General features: G+C 42.2%; 1 protein-coding gene across 5 annotated transcripts in view; it reads left to right on the top strand.

The window, feature by feature from the left end:
- Nucleotides 1-737: 737 nt before the first annotated feature.
- EPS15 (epidermal growth factor receptor pathway substrate 15) overlaps nucleotides 738-19,144 on the top strand; it is a 115,630-nt gene continuing 97,223 nt past the window's right edge. For 2 of the 5 annotated variants that reach the window (XM_053242559.1, XM_053242557.1), the window contains exons 1-2: nucleotides 739-943; nucleotides 18,528-18,569. In XM_053242559.1, the coding sequence (XP_053098534.1) occupies nucleotides 917-943; nucleotides 18,528-18,569 (69 nt within the window). In that variant the 5' untranslated portion in view covers nucleotides 739-916. Of the gene's footprint in view, nucleotides 944-18,527; nucleotides 18,570-19,144 lie in introns of all 5 variants that reach the window. The other 3 variants (XM_053242558.1, XM_053242555.1, XM_053242556.1) reach the window with 3 other exon arrangements.

Here is a 19,144-nt window from a genome sequence, read left to right as displayed (position 1 = left end):
GGTCTTCATTGCAACCCTACCAAGTGCTAGTCTGTGGTGTATTTTTGACTGCTGGATCCTTTACTCTTGATGGCCGATCCTACTTTTGATGGTTGATCAGAAATTAGCCCCACTGAATTCAATGGGACTTACTCCTAAGTAACTATTCATACAGTTGTAGATGTTGTTAAAACTACTCTAATTTAAATAAGTATATCTAAACTGCTAGTCTGTAACCATTGTCTACAGTATCTAGAACTGTCCAGTTAGACTATTATTATGTTATAAAAACTAGAGCAGTTTGATATACACACTGATAACTGATAGAAGAGTTTCTGTTAGCATGGGTAAGCAAAATATAATTTAGAAATAATTTATTCCAAACGTAAGTGAACCTTTTATTGAGAAAAGAAAACGGATTTGGGCTTGCAACCTTTCTGTTCATGCTGCTGTTGTCACAAAGTCGAAGTGGTTTGTAAAGTAAGTCTGTAATCCTATGCAGACTTGCTTGAAAGCTCATTGAATATATCAAATAAAGCATGCACAGCTGTACCCTGCACACCCAAACCTCCAACTCCATCTCCTAAAATCCAGTGCTTGTTTTTGTAGGAGCCAAGCCGACTGAGCCTTTCCTCGCTGCCTGAGAATCCGGGCCAGGCGAGTGTGTGTACACCAAGGCCGAGTTTCGCGGTCGATAGGCGGCTCCAGTCCAGAAGGGCTTGTCGGGAGAGATCCGGCGCCGGGATTTGCAGCGTGGCTGGTTGAGAGGCAGCCGGGCGGGCGGGGCCTGGTTGGGGTGGCTCGGGAAGTTGGTGAAGTTGGCCAGAGAGAGTGAGGGAGAGAAGGAAGGAGCGAGCGGCTGTCTGTACAAGTGGGCCCGGCCTTCCTGGGTGGGTGCCCTTTCTTCTTTGCTCGGCTAGTGCATGATGGAAACAGCATGGCCGCTCATTTCTCCCTGACACAGGTAATTACTTGCTTATCAAGGGATTAGGGTAGCAGCAGGCAAGCTGCGTTGTGTCTGGGTTGGAAGCGGACAGGCAAGAAGCCGCCTTGGCCTCCTCTCGCGAGGAGCGGCGGGGGTCTCTCTCGTCCCTGGCGCTCCCGTAGAGCCTCCTTGCCTGTAACCCCACCGCTGCTTTATAACCGCTGCCCCCTCAATCAGCCTTTCTCTTCCTCGTTGCTCCCCGTGCAGGCGCCCCTTCTGTTCTCCCAACTTGTCCGCGGCCCTTCCCCGGGCGGTCCCCGCTGCTGCCTTCGTAGCCGCTTTCCCTGTACTCGGTTCTCTCGGAGTCTCTGGCTTCCTCGTTAGTCCAGAGTTTATTCTCGGCCTCCCACACGCTTTCTCTTCTGCTTCTTCGCCGCCTCCTCTCTTCCAGTCCGTTGCCCCCTAACCCTTCCCCTCACTTCGCTGTCCTTCCCACAGGGTTTCCGTGCCTTGTTCTGTCTGCTGTCTACCAGGCCATTTCATGTATCGGCTGGAGTGGACTGAAGCTTACGGAGGCTCATGCTGCCCATGCATTTGTGGGTCGCGAACGTGCCACCGGACTCTGCATTTCTTCTGCTCCTCTCTGTTACCTTTCTGATGTGTTTAGTTATAATTCTCGGTGCTCTTGCTGCTCAGCCCTCTTAAACTGCCATTTCATGAATCACTTATACGTTTTTCCTACTCCATTTATTGTTGCTGACCTATAGCACTCACCCTTGTGGTCCCCCCCTCCCCACTTTGTTATGGTCCTCCTTTCTAGCTTCTGACCTATTGTATCTTCCCACCCTGACTTTATTTCTTAGGAGGCCCAAATCTGCTTAGAACTGTTGTTCTTTTCTCTTATTTCTATGGTGTGATTAAAAAAAAAGTTAAGTGCATTTCATTTCTCTTTCTTTCTGGGTCTTACAAAGTTGGACTGGTAGATGGTGGAAAGATAAAGCTGGAGACTTAGCTTTGTGTTAATAACAGTGAACCATCTTATTTCTCCAGTTTTCTGCAGCATAATAGCAAGAAGCAAACTGAACATGAGATAAAACTTGGTGATAATGCAGAGCTTCTGGGAACAAGCTCTCCTGTCATAGGGCATATAAAATTATCCCATGTAATAATTTCAGTGTAGATGACACATGAAAACATCCTGAATTATTGTCATGGGAAATACCATGTCTTGATTACTTCCTTTTTATATTGACTAGTCTTGAATGTACTAACATGAAGTTCAAACAATGACTTTTGCAACTGTTTGTTTATGTTCTAGTCCAGAGGTTCCCAACCTGTGGTCCTCTAGATCAGGGATTCTCAACATTGGGTCCTCAGATTTATTGGACTTCAACTCCCATAATCCCCAGCCAAAGGCCACTGGGCCTGGGGATTATGGGAGTTGAAGTCCAATAACATCTGGGGACCCAAAATTGAGAATCCCTGCTCTAGATGTCGCTGAACTACAACTCCCACTATCCCCAGCCACAAACTGTAGCTGGGAATGATGGGAGTTGTAGTTCAGCAACATCTGGAGGACCACAGGTTGGGAACCTCTGCTCCAATCTGTGCTCACATTGATCTCTCTATCAATGAACTATGTATATGCTGAATGAGAAACTATGAACTTCTGGTATTTACACTTTTGGGGGAGCAACTGCTTGTTGACTGAAATATAGCTATACAAGCCGACCCCGCACAGAGCATCTGTGCGCTCTTTGGGGCCGGCTACCTCCCCCGCCCCGCCGCCGTTGCCGTTGCTGCTGCCGCTCCTTGCTGGCCTCTGCGGCCGGCCTCCTCTACCCGGGCCCGCCGCCGCCCGAGGCCCGCGGCTCTGCCCGGGCCCGCCGCTGCCTGGCCGGGCCCGCCGCCACCTCAGCTCCGCGGCCACCATGGCCGCCCACAGCCTGGCCCGCTGGTTCTCCTGGGTGTGCCTTACCCACTCAGGCGCCCCCGCAGCCCAGCCAATCAGCTGGGCTGCCGGGACGCACGTTCGAAAGGCACACCCAGGAGAATTATATGTATAGATACTTGATAGTCACAATATGGCAGTAGACAAATAGAGCAACAAAGTGAAGCTTGTGCCTGTAATCCTGTGCACAGTTACAGTAAGTGGGATTTACTTCTACATAAATAAGTGTGCCTTATATATTGATTGATCTAGGAATATAGGAAGTTGCCTTATACTGAGTCAGACCATTGGTCCGTCTAGCTCAGTATGGTCTGCACAGACTGACAGTGGCTTCTCTAAGGTTGCAGGCAAGAGTCTCTCTCTGCCTTACCCGGAGATGCCAGGGAGGGAACTTGGAACCCTGCTTTTCCTAGAGTGGCCCCATTCCCTAAGGGGAATATCTTGCAGTGCTCACATGTAATCTCCCATTCAACTGAAACCCAGTGTAGACCTTGGAAGGAATTATAAGTCATCAGACTTACAATCCAACTGGTTCCTGAAAGCTGTGTCTTAAATCAAAATGTCTTAACTTGAACCTATTTTGCCATAGAAAACAATGTTACAAATAGGGGGTTGATTGCTGAACCAAGGCCATATATCTTCTTTTCTTCTGCTACTGCTATCAAAGTTGGTGGTGTGTCAGTCACAGATGTACAGATAAGTTGGTTGAAAATCAGAAATTGCTCACCTTTGCCGCTCAATCTCTATTCAGCCCCTTCCTGGTTCTTTCCTACTTTTCTGTGGAAAGAAAGGAGACAGTTGGGTACCTTGCCTCCATCTTCTCCTGGGCAGCAGTTAGAGAAGAAAGGAGGATGAGCAGGAAGTGATGTGTGGGCTGTGAATGGGCCAGGCTTACTTCCTCTTACTGTCACAGCACAGCAGCTGAGCCTTGAAGAAGAGGAGTTGCTGCAGCAGCAGTTGGGGTGGTGATGGGAGCATCTTTAATGGTCAAGTAAACTAATCCCTCGGCAGCTGTTGCCAGGACTCTCAGTCTTGGTGACAATCTGAACTTGAGCTACCACTGTTGCTGCCTTTAGCCCATGCACCAGTAGCCATCTAGTGGGGCTTTCTCTCTCACAGCAAGTGTTGTAAGGTTGAAACACAGTTGTTGTAAAGCTGGAACAAGGTGACATTTTACAAACGTCTTAAGTACCATTTGTCTTAACACTTGACGTCTTAAGTTGAGGGCTGCCTGTGTAACAAGTGGGGGAGGAGAGAGCATGTGAGCCCGAAGCATGTTCTTTACAGCCAAATCTTGGTGTGACCATGACATCGGAACTGGGCCCCAGTTCATTCAATGAGGAATAGAGTTGCAGCAGAATAATGTGATAGTCTGCCAGAAGAGGGTTGTGGTGTGGAAATCCTGGCTAATCTTTGAAGCTCAGTGAGGGTGAAAACAAGCACACATTCTAAGTGATGGAAGTGGTTTGAATCTGAACTTGCTTCATTCTGGTGCATTTGTTTTCAGAGCAAGGGATGTCTCCTCACATCACTTCTACTATGTATGTTTGTCTTCAGCTTGTAATTCTGAATCCATCCTTATAGGATGGTTGTATGCTAAAAGAGCTGCTCTGAGCTCCTTGGAAGATGGGTAAGATATTCATGTCAGATTCTGTCAGTTAATGCTGAACTGTGAGTTGCTAGGTCTTAGCAGGAAAAGATAAACAGCACTGCTTGTCACATCTGAATGTAGAAGATCCCTTGAAAATAGAGTTGCAGCTTGGTACTTGTGAGTGGTACATATTGAGCATTTGATTCTGAGGCATGCATATCGCTACATCTTCCAGTCTGCTTGTTTTGACAAGTGATTCAGTTTAATTGTAGTGCCAAAAAGTGGACCTATTTAATTAGTATTCATCAATCTGCTTTCTAGTCTTTCAGACACAGAACATATTATTAGTATCATGTTTTTAACCTCTACTATGCAGCAAGACTGAAAACTATTAAAAAGGGACTGTTTGGATTTTAACAAGCATTTGCCATCTATATGAGAACACTTCTGAACTTAAGTGTTCAGAAGTTAAGGGACATGAAGTATTCATTTTTAGTAGCTGCATTAATTAAATTGTTATATTCCTTCAGTATACATTTGTGCTCCACATGACTCGTGTGCACAACTCGACATGAACTGGGGCTTTCCCCTTCATATCTTTGATGCAGGAGTGAAACTGCATATATGGAGCATTAGAACACTGAAATGAATGGGGTAGGGATGGACATACTTGTTCATATGCACTCTGGAGCTTCTGGACCAGGGTTGTTGTTCTATAGGACTTCATTTGCCAGGCTGTCGCAGTAAAGCTGTCCACACAAATGAGAATATAGGTGTTCTGTAAATACTGTGAGTTTAAAATCTCCAGTTTCAGATGCATGTAGCAGTTCAGTTCTTGATGTGAACAATATTATACATAATTTGTTGATCACTTGTCTTATAGTCGTGGAACATTCAGTGAAGATTGAAGATGCATATAGCAAGGCCTTGACTGCTGCTATTCTGGTTGGATGGTTGTGCTGTCAAGTTGGTGTCGACTCTTGGGATCCACAGAGTCATGTGGTTTTCTTGGTAGAATACGGGAGTGGTTTACCATTGCCTTCTCCAGTGCAGTATGAGATGATGCCTTTCAGCACCTTCCTGCATCACTACTGCCCGATATAGGTATTTCCCATATTCTGGGAAACACACCAGCAGGGATTCGAACCAACAGCCTCCTGCTCTCTAGACAGGTTGCTTCCCCACTGTGCCATTAGGTGGTTTTGTTGGTCTACAATTTGCGTAATCCCCAGTCACAGTGGCCAGTAGTTGAGGATAATTGGAGATGTAGTCCAACAACAGCTGGATGTCTGAAGTTGTGCAGACCTTGCATGTAGTGTATTATGATGCTGCATAAAGCACTGAGGAAAGAATGCTGTGGTGGATGTCATCTGAAGCTGTATAAGGTATACAACTGGGGTAGCTAGCGGAGTCTCATGAATGTATATTCATTTTAATTCTGTTGTGTGAAGATTGCTTCCTTTAATCTGTATTACCATGAAATTAATAACTTGGGTTCTTCAAAAATATTTGGCATGAAGCTATGGCATACCAAAATAAGCTGTATAAAATAAGCAATTTGTGTTGCAAGGTACTGGCTGTAGTAATTTTAACAAAATGAGGAAAAGGAGTGAAAATAACAACATATTCAAATGTTTCCAACTGAACTAAAATGAATGGGCCTTATTTAAAGTGTAAACAAACCTTTTAAATAATTTGGGATGTGTTTCTGTTATGTAAGGCTGTAATCTAACTAGCTAGATGCTCCCAACGTTTGACTGCTACATCTGGTAAGGTCAGCTGACTTTGACATTAATAAATAGCAGTGGAAGTTTAAATAGTCTTTTGCAATAAACTAGCAGTATATAGTTTAATTGTGAGTATAGAGTGGCTGGCTGGCATGCATGCATGATAACTCAAAACAGAAGTTGTACTGTAAATATTATGAAATGTATAGGTGAAACTTTGCAAAACCAAGATGTTCCTAAAAGAAAATACTACTTAGTGCAGCACTTAATTTCTGCTTTATATTTAAGCGTAGGAAACAATTGTGTATGCATAGTGTACTGGCTAACCTAAATATAGACTCGATATGTTTCTGCTATAGGAATTATGAACAAATGAAGCTGCCTTATATTGAGTCAAGCCATTTAGCTCAGGATTGTCTACATTGGCAGAAGATCTCCAGAGGTCTTCCCCTAGCCCTGCCTGAAGATACTGAGTTAGACCATTGGTCAGTCTGTACTGATTGGCAGTGGCTCTCCAGGGATCTTTCTCAGTTCTACCTGGAAATGCCAGGGATTAGGAACATAGGAAACTAGTCAGATGTGATCTTCTGCTTTAGCCCTTTCCATGTGCCATGTCTCTATAGACAGCGCTTTTGTGTATGCCATTACTGTATAGTACAAAATGTGCTATTGGTGCTAGTTTCAGAATCCTGAGAACCCCAGCTTTTGTTTCAACAAGTGAGTTTCTAGTTCTAAGGGTATGAAGATAGACTTGAAAATGTGGGGCAGTGTCAGTGCCCTGCATGCCTTTCTGTAGAATTAGGATAAAGTGTTCAACTCAGACAGATATATAAAAGCTAAGAAAATATGCGTAACTAATTCAGGGTGCAGAATTCTGATTGTTTTGGGACAAGTGATGTTTTTAGCACAAGATGTATGGAGACTTTTTAATAGACTATTTCTGTATAAAACCAGAGAGAAGACTGTCATAAGAAAGACTTACAAGTATGTAAAGATAAGCTCTCTAAACAGGCTTCTCACGATGCAGCTTAGAAACATGTTAACAAAATTGGAACAAAGAGAACTAGATAATTTTGTTCTTGTTACTTGACATTAAAAACAAAAGACCAATTGGAACACTGTGTGGTGGTGAATATGTTGGGGAAATTGTGTGTTCTATAAATATTGGTCTTATGCTAAAATCCTTGTTTATCCACTCCCTTTTTTCATTTGTTGGTATGGTTTTAATATTAGATTGGCAGTTCTGGTGAATGCTTGTGTTGTAAGGGTGCCACTGCAGAGCTAAATACACCACTAATAATAAGCCTCAAAGAGGACATCATGTTTCCCTATGCCATATTTACCTGAATCTAAGACTAGATCTGCCCCCCCCCCCAAGTTATTTGATGTTAGAAGTTGGGTGGTCACTTAAATTGAGAATCCACTTCCTTTTGGTTAAATACAGATATAACTTTTTTTTTTAAAGGGGGTCATCTTCAGTTCAAGAAAATAAGATAAATGGGTCGATTCTTGACCATGCAAGACCAGGTATTAATGTTGATATTTATTTACCAAATTTCTATACCACCCAAAACTTGCATCTCTGTGCGGTTTACAATAAAAAGACAGTTAAAACAAAATTTAGACATTAAAACAGTTTAAAACTTAAAACAAGCTTAAAATATTAAAACAGTAAGTCTAGTTAAAAGCCTGGGTGAACAGATGTGTCTTTATTGACTTTTTGAAAGTTGTCAGAAATGTGGAGGCTCTCATTTCAACAGGGAGCCCATTCCAAAGCCTAGGGGTAGCAATGGAGAAGGCTTGTCCCTGAGTAGCCACCAGACAAGCTGGTGGCAACTGTAGTCAAACCTCACCAGATGACCTTAATAGGTGGTGGGAATCATGGTGAAGAAGACATTATCTTCAAATCAAAATCAAATCAAATCAATAATAATAATAATCTTAAATATCCAGGGCCTAAGCCATTTAGGACTTTATAGGTTATAACCAGCACCTTGCATTTTGCCCAGAAACCTATCGGTAGCCAGTGTAGTTCTTTCAGTACAGGGGTAATATGGTCTCTCAGAGATGACCCAGAGACCAACCTGGCTGCTGCATTCTGTGCTAACTGCAATTTCTGGACTACATACAAAGGGGTGTTTAATGTGGAGATAAAAGAGCAGATTGAAAACCTGAACCTATAGAGAATTTCAAATCTCTTACTGAAGGTAATGTAATCTTTTGAGGTATAATTTTATTGCTTAATTGGCATGGGTGATGCTCTAGCTGGAGTGGAACCTCATTTGGTACAAGTAAAAACTAAATACTAATGACCTGGTTTTGCTTAGTGTGTTAAAGGCCATCTTAACCATGCACATACACCAAATGTCTGAATCTGTGGTTCCTCTTGTACTGAGCAGGATTACTATTGCAACAGCTATTGGAAAATTTATCATTATTCTGACTCGGAGGCATCTGTGTGAACACCTCTATGTCTGATTCCTCCCTAAACGTAACAGTAGTTGTTGCAGTAGTAATCCTGCTCAGTATGAGAGGAACCACAGGTTCAAATTTGGTTTATGTGCTTGGCTGAGGAGCCAGTGGGGCGAAGCTACTGTCTGTGGGATTATGAGAGGCCATCTTAATCCCTGAACTCTTGTTTTTTGGCCTGTTTTTCTTTTTTGCTTGCCATGAAAGGGCTTGCTTAAATATATTTTTGGAACTCTTACTGTTTAACTAGAAGAAGAGGCTGGGCAAATTTCTGTAAGGAAGTAACTGCAAATGTTGTGTTAGTAAAAGAGCTAATTTAAAGCATTGCTGGGTCAAGTAGGTGTAGTTCAAAATAAAATAACAGTTAAATGCCACAGGTTCTAGCTGTAAGTTAAAATTTATATGAATCTTTGTTACTATTTCTGTCTTATATCAGTGATTACAGATCTATATAATGCCGAGGTTGGGGCATAAACTACCTTGGCTCTCTGCCACTGAAACGTCTACCCACCTTGGCCATGGCTTTCAGTAGTTGGAAATGATGTTATTTTGGGGTACTACTAAGTCATGGTCAACACAGAAGCAGAGGGAAAGACCAGAAGCTCCTGATACACTGATAGTAAGTGGGTGGAGAGAGAAGGCTGTTTGAATAATGGGGAGGCACTAGAAGAGATACCACCATGAGCAGGCAAGCCTAGCTGATCCAAGAAGCTGTTCTAGGTGGGAACAATATAGGGCCTTCCAGCTTTATGAGAAGCTGTTGCTGAAGGATGCTAAAGAACTAAAACCTAGAAACATTACGGCTTAGATAAAGAATACCACTCACCTAACAGGTTTCCTGCCTTTCCTCCCATGCTATAGTCGCAGCCCCTGGAAGGCTAATCATGAAGGTCTGAGGACCCTTGGGGACCATGGCTTGCACTTCCAACAGCATAAGGGGGATGGCAACAGAGTCGCCTGCACTTCTGCGAGGCTCTAGAAATACGCCCTGTGCTACTGCAGAGCTGGGCTGTTCTGCTGCTACTAACCGTTGCACAACTTCATGTTGCGACACTGCTTCCATTATTCCCAATGGAAGCAGTGTCACAGCATAAGATTGTGTAGGGGTTAGTAACCATCCCCTTTATGCTGTTGAAAATATGAGCCACTGTATGATATGATGCAGAGGGCTACTGAAGGAGGAGGACATACAGAAGATAACAAGGGAGTGGAAGAAAAACAGAGGCAGGATAAACAGGGGAAGAACATATTATTGCTTCCGTTACACATAACTTAAGCTTAATTGTAATAGGGGATGGGGACTACAGTGTGTGCTAGAAGCTTCGTGAAAAAGATGGGTTTTAAGAAGGAATCTGAAGCAGTGATCTCTCTAACTTTTTTTCATCTGTATGCGGAATGAGGTTTGTTCTGGGTGGCAGTATCAAGGCAATGTGTGTGCATATATATTCAGAGCGATCTTCCTGATTCAATCTGAGCAGGATCTAAATTTAACTGAGCGGACATAAAAAAATGTGTTTGTGCACGCCTTAGAGGGAATACTGATCTGAAGTAAGTAAGAACAAAGCGCTTTTGCTGGATGTAGGAGCAGTCGGGAAACCAACTAATGGTGCAATAAGAAAGGTGAATGATTTTGATAGCAGAGTGCTAGATTGAGGTGACTGGGATTGGCCAACAGAAGACCAGAGTGAAGAAAGTTGCAGTAATGAAAGCAAGAAATTGAGTTTTTGCCACGGCAGCAAAATAATCTCTGTACCTTGGACTTAAAAAAAAAAAAAACTCTTTGAAATGTCTGGCTGAGGTCTACAGCGGGGGAAACACTGCCTTTATTAGGACTTAGCTATATTCTGACAAAAGCTTTGGGCAGCTTCATATGTCATATGACATGTATGGGAGAATAGCCAGTTGCCACTGGGTGCATGCTCCTGCCTCCATTTTCAATGTCGGGTGGAGCGTGTTTACTGACCTCAGACAGACTTCCAAAACCAAATTTGCAGTTGGCTTGACAACGTCAGGCTGAGGTTGGTAATGGACATTCTCAGTTCGACATTGGCAGCTTTGGATGTCAGGAAATGGTGGTAGTAGTGGGAGTGTGTGCCTGGTGGCTCTCCCATACTTGTTGCTGTTGCATGTGAAGCCACACTTAGCGATGGTAACTAATTGCAGGATTAATGTGAATGTTTTAAAGTATTACTTTGCTTTACACATTTGTATCTGAGAGATGAGATTTTCAATAAACTTATATTGTAGACATCACATTTGAGAATTCCTTTTGAGCTGTCTGCGTCCCAGCAAGAAAGCACAGGAGAAGCTTTCTGTCTGATTGTCTTGTTGCCAATGTGACTCTTATAAAATGGGGTCTCTAGCCAGTGAAAGCAGAACTTGGAAGGCCTGCTAAGTTTCCCCATTTGCTGCTGTTCATATGCTAAACTTGAAATGATAGTTTAACTGGCTTGTGTATTTGCTGACTAGAGAGACTGCTCTGCAGTTTTAAAGTGGTGTAGATACAGGATGTGAACCAGCATATGTTTCCTATTCAAAAGTAACAATAAGTTTGGCTATGGTAGTGTTTTGCTAACAAAATGATGGCCTTACTATAGCTGAGTCAAGATGGGAAACTATTAATTTCTCTAGAGCAGTGGGGAGAGAAAAGCACACATGGACTTCATGGGTTAAAACTGCAATACTGGTTTAGCAAAACTGTTTCTCCTTCCTAGTATTGGTTTAACTTAGTAGTTAAATTGCTGGTATATAAATTTGAGCAACACTTAATAAATTTGAGTGGATGTTAGAAGAACAACTCATTTATGCAGTGTGTTTGTCAAGATTGTGTTTTGTATGCAGACTCTCTCAAAAGATAGTATATGGGGAGGGAAAAGAATTAGCATTGCATGATAAGACTGCAGGACCTAACAACTGCACTATAACAGAACGCTAATACACCCTTTAATAAAATAGGTTTGTTTAGATTATAGTGTGTAACAAGCAGATGTAAGAAGGGGTAAAGGCTGGTTCACATCTACACAAATTCCTCAGCTTTTTAACCCCTCCCCTCTTTTTTTTTTTACTGCTGTAGCAATGCAGGTCATGGGCATGTCGATCCTATGTGGAGGTGCCACTTCTCACAAATGGAGCACATGTGCTGCGCAGCCCAAACACCAAAAAGTGTTTGGGCTGCTGTAAGCTGGAACTGTCCCTGAGGGTGGCATACCAGAGGTGTACATAAGACAAGGAATTAAAGCAAACCCACATGGCTTAAAGTGCCTGCTCTCCTTAATCTGGAGATCAATGTGGGTAAATTTATTCTATTCCATCTTGCTTCCAAGGAATAGAGAATAGCATACATGGTTTTTCTGCTTTCCTCCACCCACCCTCCACATTCCTTACAACAACATTTAAAAGTAGAGTAAGTAGGTTGTGTGAGAAGGCGAATGACTGGCCTAAGGTTAGTTGGTGAGCTTCATGTCTGTGTGGGCACTTGTACTCCCTGATCTTAGTCTGGCACTCTTAACTACTACACTGTACTGGCTCTCTAAATGTACTGTGAGTGACTATAGAAGTGTTTACCTCATCATAGGGTAGGGCTTGACAAATCCCAGGTGTCAGGGAGCCATGGCACCTTGAAATTAACCATGGTGTCTAGACTAAGATATTCAGAAGTAGAGTTATTTAATAAAACTTGTACTGGTATTTGTCCCTGGAAACCCTATTTCTGCCAGTCTGTGAAGACAATACTGAGCTAGATAGACCAATGGTCTGACTCAGTATATGGCAGCTTCCTCTGCTCCTATGTTCCTGTGTTCTAAGTATGTTACTCCTCACCACCGCAATGGCCATCACTAAGTAGCTTTGTCCACTGCTTTGTCTGGCTCCCAAATATTTGGACTGGCTCCTAGATGCAAAGAAAACCTGTCAAGGCCTAGTGTAAGAGACTGGACTGCACGGGACTTCATTTCTAGCCATAGAGTTCTCTAGAATGGGGTAAAGGCAGAAAGGATATAAGAAAAGGGTTAAAATGAACAAATATATGTGTACAAAGCTAGCTATATGATAGGGGCAGAAGTAGCAAGTCTGAGTAAGGCTCAGAGTATGAGGAGGATTGCACACCTCTTGTAAAGGTTGGAGTTGGCTTGGAAACAGGGATCAAGGAGTGCTTGTCACTGGAAAGACATCTCAGAAGTGTGTTGAATTATATATCAAATTTGAAAAGCTGACTTTTTCTCTGTCCATGGTAAAATTTAATATTATATCACTCTCCTACAATGTAAGTTGGTAAAGTGTTTTGAGTATTGGGGAGTAATCCTGAGCAAATGTAGCACATTTTCTCAGTCTATTAAAAGCTGGTAGCGGGGGACTCATCAAAAATATTGGGTTTGCTTTCCAAATTTTGCAAAACCTTCTATTGCTGGAAATAAATGCAGCTGTTTTACCAAAGTTAACTGATTCATGTGCTTTGTCACTGTTCATGTGTATGTACCTTACAAAGATTTTCTTTTACCAGTTAGAGCAAGTACTAAAATTTTGTTAAAGTCAAAATTGCTTTATTTATATAACAAATATATCTTTACTAATTCAGATATCTTCAGGCAAATGCCTTGAAAATAATTCACCTTTCTCCATGTTCAAGAGGTTTCCCAGTCTGACAACAGGCCATCTGAAAGATCCCTCTCTCAGGCGCGTAACAATGATAGGGCAAGGGGAGACAGTTGTCTGGGGGCCCCACTGCCTGGAGGGGCCCCCCAGAGGCACCTCACGTGACTCCCCATTGCCCCCTGCCCAGCCCCAAGGCCCCTCAGCCACTTGCCCTCTTCGCCGTCTCTCCAGCTTGTTCTCCTGGCCGGCAATCGAGCAGCAGACAAGCTGCAAAGAGCTCCTTTTCTCCCGCCTCTCAGCTGATCGGCGGGTGGGCGGGGCTTCCACGGAGGTCTGGTGTAGGCCTCTGTGAAGCCTGAACTCCAGTAGGGCCCAAGCCAGCCAGGAAGGAGGAGGCAGCCAGAGTGGCCACCACTGTTCTCTGCAGCAGAAGACCCCCTGCTGCCAGGTAGAGTGTGAACTCCTTTTTGTGGTTACCTTCCCCACCCCCACCCGGATATATAGGGATCTGCTTGCCATAGGGCTTTGATATGGGGGGGGGGGACTGAGAAGTCTCTGAATATTTATTTTTAAACAGCTTGGAAAATTTGCTGGCTTAAAAAAAACTATCTAAAAAGTCCTATAAGTGGCTTGTTTCATGGCAGAAAATTACAAAAACTTCTGGAAGAAACAGTATTATATTTATTTTATTCATTCATTTATAAATGCACTTATGTTCAAGTTGTTTTGCAACCCAGAAGGTCTGAGTGAGAACTGTGAAGCATGCCTTCTGCTTTTATTTTATTTTATTTTTCTTGTGTGTGAACTGCTCCCCAATAACTTGCAGGGACTTCAGGGTAAATCTGGCCAACATGTGAATGCAGCACCTCCCTTCCAGAGGAGATGTGTGTTAAAGGGCTTTAAAAGCCTCCTGTGAAAAACCTCCTGCAATCAAACTTGACTGAATTTGTTCAGAATTCTGAGAAAACAAACATAGGCTCACCCTGCATGGTTGAAAGTCTCCTTGGCTAATCTGCAGCGAGGGGCCCATTTTAATCATTCATCTTTCTAGTGTGTTCTAGGCATTAAAAGTAAAACAAATGTATAGTACTCAATGTATATCACTATATATTGTGACGTGTGCGTGTGTGTATTCAGTGAAATGTATTTCCAGGCAGCATACTTATTTTGGAATATCAGACTTAAATCCTTGGGGGCCTGGGGTGTGAGGAGGCCCTGGACTTTGAGTGGGGGGGCCCCATTTTAAAATCTTGTCTCTGGGCCCACTCCAACCTTGCTACGCCCCTGCCCTCTCTATTTATTTCCTCAAAGGCTTCACTTGGATGAATTATTGGTCTCGACACTGGTTTAATAACAACTTTTGCAGTAGTTGAGAAGGAAGCTCATTTGCTTAGGGGTTGTAGCTAAAGGAGTATGCAGATGTACCAGTAAACAGAGTCACTGAAATGTGCCCTACTGGTGAGGCAAACTCATCTTTTTCCTGCCTTTACTGTATTTTGTTCTGCATGCTTTGCTGCATAGCACTGATTGGCTGGCTGCTTAGTGAAATCTAGCTAATAACAGTAGTCCCATCTCTTCTTCCAAGGCATTTTTAAACAGAATTGTGCTTTTAAGAAAATAGAGCATCAACATTCATGCTTTAATCTGTCATCATTTAAAAAATTGGAAGAGGAATTACAGCTGCTTGCTGGTCAGTATTGTAGAAGCCAGCTTTGCTGCAGAACCTGCAGCTCTGTTTTTCTCATGACTGTCCTGAAAAAATGTCTGCATGCAACAGTATCTTGATTGTCTTTCTATAGCATAGTGACTATTCAGTCGAACATATTTATTACGGTCACAGACCAGCATAAAATGCAGGGGGTGATTACACAGTACAAAGTATAATGCATAATGATACATTAAAAGACCTAAGGAAACATCAAAATGCATTTAAATGCATAAAAAGGCATACAAGACATAAAGGTATAAAAGGCATGATTGACTGATTGTGACTATTTTTTTTCTGTATGTCTGGACTCACCCTAAAATAGTACAGTTCTAATCTTTCTCTGTGCCAGCATGGCGTAATGGTCAGAGTGTTGTACTAGGACTAGGAAGACTCAAGTTCAAATCCCCATTCAGCTGTGAAGCTCACTGGGTAATTCTGGGCCAGTTGCTTCTCTTTCAGCCTAACCTACCTCACAGAGTTGTTGTGAGGATAAACATAGCCGAGGAGAGCTGGCCTTGTGGTAGCACGCATGAATTGTCCCCTTTGCTAAGCAGGGTCCACCTTGGTTTGCATTTGAATGGGGCACTGTAATATTCCCCTTAGCGGGTAGGGCTACTCTGAAGAGCACCTGTAAGCTTGTATGCAGAGGGTTCAAGATAGGGCTGAGAGACACTCCTGCCTGCAACTCTGGAGAAGCCACTACCAGTCTGTGTAGACAATATTGAGCTAAATAGACCCATGGTTTGATGCAGTATATGGCAGCTTCTTATGTTCTGTGTACATCGCTTTGTACTCCTTTGGGGGAAGAACAGGATGTGTGTGTATTAAGTGTATGCCACAATTTGGATTGCATATAATCTCACAGTTTAAGGCACAGGTGTGAAACAGACTTTAGACTTACATAATAGCATAGTACTATAAGATTCCCTTGTTGTCAGTGGCAGCTGGACTTTTGACATACTCCAGGTGGTTGTTTAATGACATCTTAACAGATAAGCTAGATCCTGTTAGTGTGGTAGTGACCTTAACTCTCATTTCAAGTGTAGTTTGTAAAGTGCTGTAAGACTTGCCAGATATCGGGGTATGACCTGAAGGTGTCTACACTTTCCAGCATGAAGCTCTATAAACTTGCAGGACATTACAGCATTTTGGACTGATGGTGCTCTGTACATGTACCCTTCATATTGTAAGTCATAATATCCCACTGTCTGAACCCAGAAATATGCCCTAGACCACCAAGAAATTTTCCTATGTGAACTAATTGAGATGCATATGGAGTAGAAAAAATGCATAGGAAACTAGGTCACGCAGCAAGGTTGCATCTATTAAAACAACTATGGCATACTTGTTGAATGCCAGACCAGTGATTAATTGAAGGATTACATTCAAGAACAATAATAAATTTTGGTTGAAAGTCACAATGGAGAAAATATTTATTTTTAATATATTTTATTTATTAAATTTTATACTCCCTCACCCATTCGGCTCTAGACTGTTCACAAATATAAAAACAGATAAAAAAACAACTCATTAAAACCAGTTTAAAATCATTTTAGTACTCACTAAAGACCAGGCTAAAAATATGTTTTTAGGGCTCTTTTAAAGGCTGCTAAAACTCTTAATCCTCTAATATACAAAGAGAGAACATACAGTATAGTGCTTTCTGTATAGTGCTTTTTGAGTGTACAAAATGCTTCATGTGTATATAGTAGTATTATCCCTGCTGGGGAGCTGAGGCTGAGAGGGAGTAGACTTGCTGAAGGTCACCTTGTGAGTTTGTGGTAGAGGCGAGATTTGAACCGGGGAAGTCCTGATTCAAAGCTCAACTGCTATACTATACTAGCTCCAAGACACCATGATAACCAGATACTTTAGAACAAGCTACCAAACCTTTAAGGAGGAACCAGTTTCAGCAAAACAAAACGTGAAACATTTTGAGCATTTTGGCCACAGGAAATAATGGGGAAACTCAAAATACCCCATTGTTCCCCTTGAGTAACTCCTAGGGACACCAATGTGGGTTGAGTGGTAGGGCATGATGGGTGCTACCTACCACCCAACCCTCAGAAGAAATTGGCAAGCAGGTGATTTTAACACATTTTTAGCCTTTTCCCCAAACCCCCATAGGATCATAATGCACTTTGGTGTCCCTAGGAGCTACCCATGGTGAATAATGGGGTGTTTTTAGTTGCATCATTGTTCCCTGTGGTTGGAACAAGCTGTACTCAGAGTACACACAAGTTTTTGCATTGCAGTTTTGCAACCCTGCCTTGAAAAACACTGCAGAAACACACAGTAAAAGGGAATCTGTCCCTCCCATAACACACATTTCAAACACAGTCCAAAAATGGCCAAGAAAGACTCACTGACCCAGATTTCACTGCCAGACACAGTGCCTGCACTGCAGTAACATTGGTTCAAATTGTCTCTCACACACAATTATAACACCTTAAGTTCCTAGCATTGCAGCAGCTGTCACAGCAGCACCCTTAGCAGCAAACTTAGCTATAAGCTCAACTAGAGCAGCTGCAGTAACGTTTTGACTGCGTACACTTTGCAGTGCAGATTGCAGAGCAGTGAGTGAAGCACAAGTTAGTCTCAAGATCAATGACAACACAGTTGCCCATGACAACGCTTGATCTGTATGATAATAAGCCAACCAAGAAGCAAGGGAGATCACAAGCCAATCAGAAGCCAGTGCCAGAAAACCAATTAGCAAGGGAACAGGCCTCCAAAATGACGCTCAAATCATTGCAGTTTTTTTACTCGAAATGAGGTGGTTTTGTTCCAAAATCGAAACAGGCCCTATATTTAAAGGGTATTTTTGTTTCAAGCTTGAAACAGCTTATTTTGTGTTGAAACGTTTTGCACATTGCTATCTTTTTAATGTTGCATTGGCAGTTTCCAGAAAAGTCTGTGGTAGCAAAATCAGCCTCATAGCATTTTAATGACTCACAGATGTACTGTGGTGAGAGCATTAATGGATAAGTCTACATTGTGCATTTGAAGAAGTAGGTTATGAAAGCTCATGTCATAACACCCTTTCAGAATTCTTCATTATAGCTATAATGGTTTCTAGGGATGTGCATGAAGCATTTCATGCACATCCAGGGAGGAGGCGAGTGGGCACTTTAAACAGAGGGAGGCAGGTCTTACCTGCCTCTCCACCGCCCCAGTGTGACGTAGCCCTGCTGTCCATTCTTACAAGCTATGCTGTACGGGGGCTTCCTGTTTAGGAACAGGAATTTCCCTGTTCTCAGCATCCTGCAGGCGTCGTCATCATCACATAAATGGTGTTGCAGAGTTGATTAGAGGTGCTGAAACAATTTGTGCATATCCCTAATGGTTTCATCTGAATGTAGATTTCTTTACACATAGGCATTATTACTCATTCTCTAATTATTCCATGTAGTTATCGACATTATTAAATGTTTGCATATAGTCCTATTTTTAAAATTCTAATAAACTTTGACATGGGGGGGAAGTAATAGTTTCTAGTCTGCTAATTATAGTTTTAAATACTGTATTGAATAATATGTAAGCTGAAGTTTAAAAATCCTTAATTTACATTTTTATACTTTTTGTAGCTGTCAAGTGCAAATCCTGTTTATGAGAAGTACTATCGACAGGTAAGTGCACTTATTTCCTTTCCTTATACTGCTGAATAAAATATTTCCTTTTTTGGTGGTTATGAATGGTCATATTAAGTAGGAGAATAAGTGATTCCTTTCTTGTTTTTAGGATCCATGTAGAGTGAAATAGTTTGAATGTAAGTTAATTGATGCAATATTTTTTTGCCAACTTTGCAGCACAATGGACTCCATTTATGCCATGTATGTTTAATACAAATAATTACTTATACCAACACAGACCAGCAACTATAGGCTATAGATGACAATAATAAAAGCTAACTGCTTTATACCATCTGCCTCTTGCACCAAACAATCATGGATTTATTCTATTATAAGAATAGTGTGCTTCACTATACTATAACAACTCCTTGTTGAAGTAAACCCGCACATTTTGAATAACTCTAGTTAAATTATGACACAGCCCAGTAGTTTAGAAAATCTTTTGCCAATGTAGGTATACAGAAGTTGCTTTATGCCTCCTCCTTTAGACAACTTTAGAAATGAAAAGCCTTGGTTACTGTAGTGTCCACCAGTATCATACAAGAGCAGCAGTTTCAGTGGCCTGTATTGCC

Source organism: Hemicordylus capensis, chromosome 4, assembly GCF_027244095.1.
Source record: "Hemicordylus capensis ecotype Gifberg chromosome 4, rHemCap1.1.pri, whole genome shotgun sequence".
In the NCBI taxonomy this organism is placed as follows: domain Eukaryota; kingdom Metazoa; phylum Chordata; class Lepidosauria; order Squamata; family Cordylidae; genus Hemicordylus; species Hemicordylus capensis.
This window is presented reverse-complemented; position numbering and strand designations above follow the sequence as displayed.